Raw genomic sequence first — 7376 nt, 5'->3', positions numbered from 1 at the left:
GAGCGAATTCAGCAAACAACTCAAAACATCTATGAATGGATGTCATTGTATAGTTTATACATGCAAGGCTAATTCCTCCCTGCATGTTTCTATGAAATAAGATATTTGCAAGTGCTGGAGGGCATCTTCCCTTCTGTGCTCGTGTGATTATAAATTGCTGGTCAAATAAACCCATCTCAGCACTTCCTTTCACTCTCGCGGTGTTTCTAATCACAGTCGGGTGGCTTTGTAAGTGAAGGGGCAATTAGGTGAAGGGTCAGGTTGACTCTGTGGGTGAACTGCATATAAGTGCACGTCAAAGTCTTAATCAGCTTTTCCCTTGACGGACGTTGACTGACCTCAAAAAAGAGAGGGCTTCAACTATCTTACGCTTTCCCCCCGCCCCTTTTCTTTTTTTTAAATTTGTGTCTAAGCACGCGTGTGGTTCTGTGTTTCAGTGTGCAGTGACCTGCGGACACGGGTACCAGATGAGGGCTGTGAGGTGCGTCTTAGGGGACTACGGCGACTCAGTAGATGACAGAGAGTGCAACGCTGCAGCGAGGCCCAGAGACAGTCAGGTAGGGCTAAAGAGGCATTTTAAATAAAAACAACCAATTAAGCAAACTGCTTCCACACTAAAGAGTTTAGACTTTATTTGTATGTATTTCAGTGACAAAATGCAGTTTGTTACTTTTGTAAAGCAATGCATTCTGTTGTAAGCACACCAACTATCATGTGTAAATATTCACTTTTTTTCAATGTACATTGGGTCTCTCCTGTTGTTTAAAGATTTTATTTTTATCTTTTCTTACTTAAGCATGACAAATGTACATTCCTTTTGCTTTTTCTGCTCTGGTACCAGTTAGAGCATCCGAACAGATTAACCTTTTTGTTTGGTTGGTGTAAATTCTAGCAAGAATAATCTGGATTTTTTTTATTTATTTATTTGTTTTTAATTTGGGAGATTCTGTCAGACAATATTTCAGTTTCTTATCCTAATCCTCTGGTGAACTGTGGTAAACTTCATGTTTTGTAGGACTGTGAGATGCCTGCGTGTCCACAGACGTCTGCAGCTCAGGTTACGCCTCGCCCTGACAACACCGTTCAGCTTGTGACTCAGTGGCGATTCGGCTCCTGGACTTCTGTAAGAACTGACGGGTTTGATGTTTTACCTGCGGCATTTGCCAAGCACGGTGGTTTGTTCTTGTTATTTTACACGTGTAGGTAAAGGCAACGGCGGTAAAATCTGATCCACGCATCTACATTCCTGTGTATTTGGTAGAAACAAACCATACACAACCAACTGCTACGTATGGTTTTAAGTTTGAGGGTCCCTATCCGAATGACTTGACATGTTTTTCCATTTTTCTCCAGATAAAACTTTTTCTACGCGGCTATTATCTTTTTTTATGGTTTGGTGCTTTTGTAGCTTCGCTTTCTGTCTCACACAAATAAAAAGATGCAGACACACACACACACACACTCCGGGGCCTGGGCTCGGAGGCCCCTCCTTCTCCCTAATAGTTTGCATTGTTACATAAATGGAAAGCAGATCTCATTTCAACATGACTTTACAATTTCCACAGTTGAATCGTCTCCGTCAGTCTGAACGTTGATGTGAGCTCATATGCCAAGCAGGCCTCTCTACCAGACACATTCAGACACGCACGCACGCACACACACACACACACACACACACACACAGATTCTCTCATATGCAAAGAGAAACACTTTCTTGCTCCTTAAAAAATCATTGTAGGTTGTATCGCATGTTCATCAATCAGTCGTGAGGTTTTTCCTCGGCTGCAAAAAATATTCTCGGTGCTTCTGTGGAATTTACACTATTGTACAATACATTGATTCACAGCAAAGCATTTAGATTTGTTCATTTTCATAATCATGGCTATGTTATTTTAATGATTATCTCAGTAATTTGATGCAGAAAGGGAACCCAGCCTAAGTCCAGACTCCAATCCGATGTAAAATCGTTGGTGAAAGTTGTTGTTTGCAGATATTATGCATCTAATCTAACCATGAACTAGTTTGTAGATAATAGTTTACAAAAAAATAACAATCCCTAAATATACAAAGATGGCAGCCAAAAAATCTTTAGACATGTATTTGTTGGTTTATCAAATAAAAACCCAATAAATGCAATGAGTTTGTTGTATGAATGCTTTTGCAACTATATGAGCGATTTTTAAAAATCAAGGTTTTTGACTTCCATTTCTGTGACGTGACTCATTATTTAACATAATCAGTTATCCAAGTCTGCTTCTAGTACGGTTAAATTCTTTCCTTACAAATTCCTGTAAAAAAAAACAAAAAACAAAAACAGTTTTTCTTTTCGATTAGAGTTGAAAACACTCCATTTTTAATCAAACGTTTTACCTTTCTCCTAATGCTCTGAAGTTTAAAATTTGTGCATTTTCTAATTAATCACTGCCTTTTTTTAATTTTTTTTTATTTTATTAATTTTTAATCTTTTTCTGCGCAGTGCTCTGTGTCCTGTGGGAAGGGGAAGCGTGCGCGGTACGTCAGCTGCCGAGACGCTCAGGGCGGAGTGGCTGACGAGTCGTACTGCGCTCACTTGCCGCGGCCCCCGGAGTTCTCCACCTGCTTCAGCCCCTGTGGTCAGTGGCATGCCGGAGAATGGTCTGCTGTAAGTACAGCATCAAAGGCTTAGATACACATTAACAACAATTTAATAAATTATTTTTAAAATCTCTCTAAGGCTTTGTTTTGTTTGTTGTTTTTTTTTTCAATTTAAAAGCAGTACTGCAGTGAAGCTCGTAGTTATTTAACATCATCGTTCAATTTTAAACTCTCTGATCTTATGAGGGGGGAAAAAAAGTCTGGTTAATAGCCCTTTGAAGCCAAATGAACTTCTTTGATGGAAAAAATAAGTCTGTTAAATTTAATTTGGCACATTAAATTGATTTCTCCTTCATTTTCTCATTCAGTCGAAGCTTTACAAGTCTTCACGTCTTGAGGGGTAGCATTGCTAAGCAGTTTGTGGAAACAATTAAAAGTAACACTGTTGACTTTGGGCCAAATTCTGGACCTGGAAAATGTCCTAGAGAAATCTAATTAGACAAAGAAGTTCAAATAGTTCAGGGCAAGGAGTCCATGTACGATAGATTAGGCGGTTACTAGCCAGGGATCCAAACTGAATGTCAAAATGTTGTGAGATTTTGTTCGGTGGTTCATCGAGTGCCTGATGGGAGTCAATATCTGGAGAACGTTTTGTTTTGTAGACTAGGGATGCAGTGTTTCCCCTACAAATCAAATCAAACATACCATGATCAAATCATGGTATGTTTCCATCCCTATGTGGGTGCTTTGCTGCTCTCAAACCAGGTTTAATGTCGAAGCATTGAACGTGACACGAGTGTGCGTGGCTGTCGCAGCGTCTGGTCATGACACCTGGTTGTGCAACACCTCTGAACTGTTGTAGCTCCTTCCACTTTGGATAATTTGGAGGGTGCTCTTGCAGAACAGGTTCGCCTGCAATGGCATTAATATGATCCCTCATTTTCGAAGAAAACCTGCAGTTCACCAACGGACGGATCGAACCCTGCTCGCTCGTGCGCGCCTAATGCAAACGTTTAAAAGTCCGTCTATAACTCTCCTTTGCTCTACTGCGAGTAGGAGACAAAGTAAATCTCCTACCTCTGATATACTTGACGATGGGACAGGAGTACAAAATAAAGCGCTTCATGCCCTACTCTTGACACGTAGCAAAAATCCGGTCTTCGCCGAATAAAAAAGTTTAACCGGGAAATGCTCCCTCTGGTTGTGTAAGACTGAGCTTGGAAAGGAAACACATAAGTGACAGAGAGAAAGACACAGAATCTGAAACGCCACCAAACACACCACCAATAATAACCTCCAGTATGTGTAAATGTATCATTGCAGATATTTGCTGAATGTTGTGATATTACATACTAAAACCAAGGCATTTGTAACACGTCGTCACTTGCCATAAATGTTTGTATTTTATTTATTTATAACTTGTGTAAAACTCCATGAAGTTTCACATTTTTACATTGGGTGAAAAAACTTGCCATTTCTTTTTTTTCTCTCCGTTGTGCTTGCAAACATTTCCTCCTGACTTTCCCAGTGTTCGGTGACATGCGGCGTCGGACGGACCACCAGACACGTGGTCTGCTCCGACTACCACCAGCCGGTGGACCAGTCGTTGTGCGATCCCGACGAGAGGCCCGCGGCCGAGGAAGAGTGCACGGCTGCTCCCTGCCCCTCCGCCTACAACCGTCAGCACATTTACGAACAACCCTACGGATACCCTCAGGATCCGGGACGTCATCCGGGACACAGCAGCTGGAACGTCCCGTCCGCAGACAACCAGTGGAGGACCGGACCGTGGGGCGCAGTATGTTCAGCACAAATAGCACGTTTTAGAAAAATAGCAGCGAGCGAATAATAGTGGTTTTGCCTGCACTTGAGGTATGCGTGTATGTTTTTTTTTTTTTGTTTTTTTGCGCATGAAGACAATCTTTTGAACCAATTAGATTCGAGCTTGAGGAAGCAGATGGGTTTTGTCTCTCGAAGCAGAAGGCAAGTGGAGACACAGTGAACCTTATGATGTACTTTATGTTCTGACATGGATGTGTTGGTTAGCCTGTGAAAAAACAAACAACAAAAAAAAAAGGACAAAGGTTTCCACGATAAAACTCTGACGCAATGAAAGCAGCTGTAAATCCTGAAGGCAGATGAAGCAGCAGACATTTTGTTTTTAACCCGTTTGCAACGTTGCAATCCGTCAACTTGATTTGACCTTTCATGGTGATTTTATTCTGTCGAAATCGTCATGTTAGAAACAAAAAAAATCCTTCTTGCAAACTAATGGTTTTAATTTTAAATTACGCCGTTTACGCAGCGTCTAGATTCAGCCTGTGCTGTCCTCCCCCACATGGAGCCGGTACTCTGTGTTCTCCCTCCCATTAAAGGAAGGGATGCATCATTATGATTTGATTCAGGGCCATTCGATTACTTTATGTCAAGGCAGAATCCTCTGACATTTTTTTGGAAGACGTTTGTTTGTGGTTAGATCATCTTGGCACTGAATGGTTATTGCTTAGAGGTTGAAAAAGATCTTTAAACTACATCTATTTCCATCAGTAGATGAAAAATCCATAGCTATCCATGTAGGGGAAAAATATTGGCATTGGTTCCCTTTTTTTATATATATATTTCTGTGAAAAAAATGAAGTGAGCTTTAAAAATCCAAACATTTAGCACAGTTTCCTTACAAGCCGCGTATTGGACACGGAGAGCTTTGTGGAAAAACCCCTTTGACCTCTCCTGACTACACGAAGAAAAGAACACATGGAGCTCACGGAACGAACTTGAAAGCTGATAACAAGATGGAACGAGTTAAATACAGGGTAATCCAGCAAAAAAGGGAAGCTTTAAAAGACCTGAGGCAGAGGAGGAGCCTCAACAGCTCTGAACGTTCAACCAAAGCTGCAGTGGATTGGTGCAGAGCTACGGTCCAGTTAAAGTGTAAATTTCCTTCAGCTTTAAAAAAAAAAAAAAAAAAAAGCACTTTGTGTTGGTCTGTCACATAGATTCCCAATACAAGCAAAGTAATTTTGTACAACTAAGGGGCTTGAAATACCTTTGCAGTCCTTTCATATCTTTTCTCACCAAGGTAAATAGAAACGGTGCTCAGGCGTGAAATAGTTTGAATTGAAATAAATATAAACAAACATTAAAGCCGAAGTGTTTCCGGCAGAAACTGGCCAAAACAATAGAAGTTTACGCAGCGTCATGGCAGATCAGAGCGATCGATATATTTAAAGACCCACAAACGGAGCTAAATAATGCATCCTGATGAGCTGCGTGTTTCCTTCAGTGCTCCAGCACCTGTGCGGGAGGCTTCCAGAGGCGAGTGGTGGTCTGCCAGGACGCCGACGGGCGGAGCAACAGCTACTGCGACGAAAGGGTCAAACCTGCCGAGTCCAAGAGCTGCGACTCCGGGCCCTGCCCTCTGTGGAACTACGGGGTCTGGGGAGAGGTGAGACTATATTCAGGGTTACGGTCGTTCCTTGTACCTGACCTTTTTTTTTTTTCTTTTCTTAAATTAGGAATGCATTTTTTATTTGCATTGAAAGGCACACAAAGACTCCTGAGCTCAAAGGATGACTCTGTGTTGTGCGGATGCATAACAACGTCAACGAGCACGTTATAAATTCATGTGATCGGTAGTTTTAGGATCTAAATGGAGGAGCATTGGAGGCAAAAACTCAGATCTGTAATTCTTCAACCCAAAGCAAAGTGAGAGTAAGATGTGAACGGAAACTGAGAGGACAGGAATAAAAGCGGAAATATGAAGGTAAAATGTAAATGAGCATGATGGGTAAAAAGAAGGAAGTGTTATTAGCAAGTACCTGCCAGAAATATTGCTTATTGAAAAATGGTTGTAATTGAGCTACACATTTATTGATGAGAATGAGACGACAAGATAAAAGGAAAAGCTAAAGAAAGAGAGACAGAAACTTTAGGAAACCTGCTGCAGATCCTAGATTTGCATAACGATGCACGTCCAGGTCTTGAGAACATGCAGTGCCCGGCTCACGAGAGGGAGATGAAAGCTTTCACAGGTTACAAACTGTTTCAAAGAAACTTGTCATTGTAACATCACACGCAAAATATTCCAGTCCAGGTTTGAATTGTCCATTTATTGCCAGTTTTTTAATGTTTGTCCCCAATAAACATCAAAAGTCCTCTTTCTTGTGCTTGCAAATTGGAAGAAGATAATCAAATGCAGACTCGCGATAAAATCCCCAGAATCTGAGACAGTAAATTGGATCGTTTTGCACTTTGTTGCTTGGAACAAGTAAAAAAAAAAACAAAAAACACACACATCGGTTTCAACCCGTCTCGCCGAGCCTCTTAAAAAAGGTTTGACACAGGCGACATTGTATTTTAACACCAATAAGAATATCCTCTGAAAACTTTTCCGTCAGCAGAGAATCAAATGAAAGATAAAACATCTAACCAGGTGCGGTCTGAATCCAAATGTGTCAAACTCAGGGCCCAAATCCAGCCCAGTGCACATTTTTATAACTTGACTTTATGAAAAGAACCTTTAAGGTTATTGTTGTGTGCTTAAATATTATTTTATCAATCAGATCAGTTTTAATTTGCATATTGTCAAATCATATCAGCGTGAAAAGATGGACTGGTGTTTATTACGAGGTTCTGAATGAGTTTTATCAGGATATTCTGCCACAACATTCGGGACCTTGATGTGGCCCAAAACGAAAGTGAGTTGGACGCCGCTGATCTATAAGGTGTGTGCTAGATTTCCTTCTTCCATCTTTTCAAGACATAACATTCAGGTGCTGTAGAAAGAGAGCCTAGATTAATGG

General features: G+C 41.0%; 1 protein-coding gene and 1 long non-coding RNA gene across 2 annotated transcripts in view; one reads left to right on the top strand and one right to left on the bottom strand.

The window, feature by feature from the left end:
- Positions 1 to 7376, bottom strand: part of LOC107835643 (uncharacterized) — a 120954-nt gene that overhangs the window by 51065 nt on the left and 62513 nt on the right. The window lies entirely within an intron of this gene.
- Positions 1 to 7376, top strand: part of LOC103134540 (A disintegrin and metalloproteinase with thrombospondin motifs 20) — a 96884-nt gene that overhangs the window by 63289 nt on the left and 26219 nt on the right. Inside the window, exons 26-27 of the mRNA XM_016668768.1 lie at positions 4103 to 4372; positions 5858 to 6019. Of these exons, the coding sequence (XP_016524254.1) occupies positions 4103 to 4372; positions 5858 to 6019 (432 nt within the window). The remainder of the gene's footprint in view (positions 1 to 4102; positions 4373 to 5857; positions 6020 to 7376) is intronic.

Source organism: Poecilia formosa, unplaced genomic scaffold, assembly GCF_000485575.1.
Source record: "Poecilia formosa unplaced genomic scaffold, Poecilia_formosa-5.1.2 Scaffold17, whole genome shotgun sequence".
NCBI classification, from domain to species: Eukaryota; Metazoa; Chordata; class Actinopteri; order Cyprinodontiformes; family Poeciliidae; genus Poecilia; species Poecilia formosa.
Note: the sequence above shows the minus strand (reverse complement) of the source record. Positions and strands in the feature narration are given on the sequence as shown.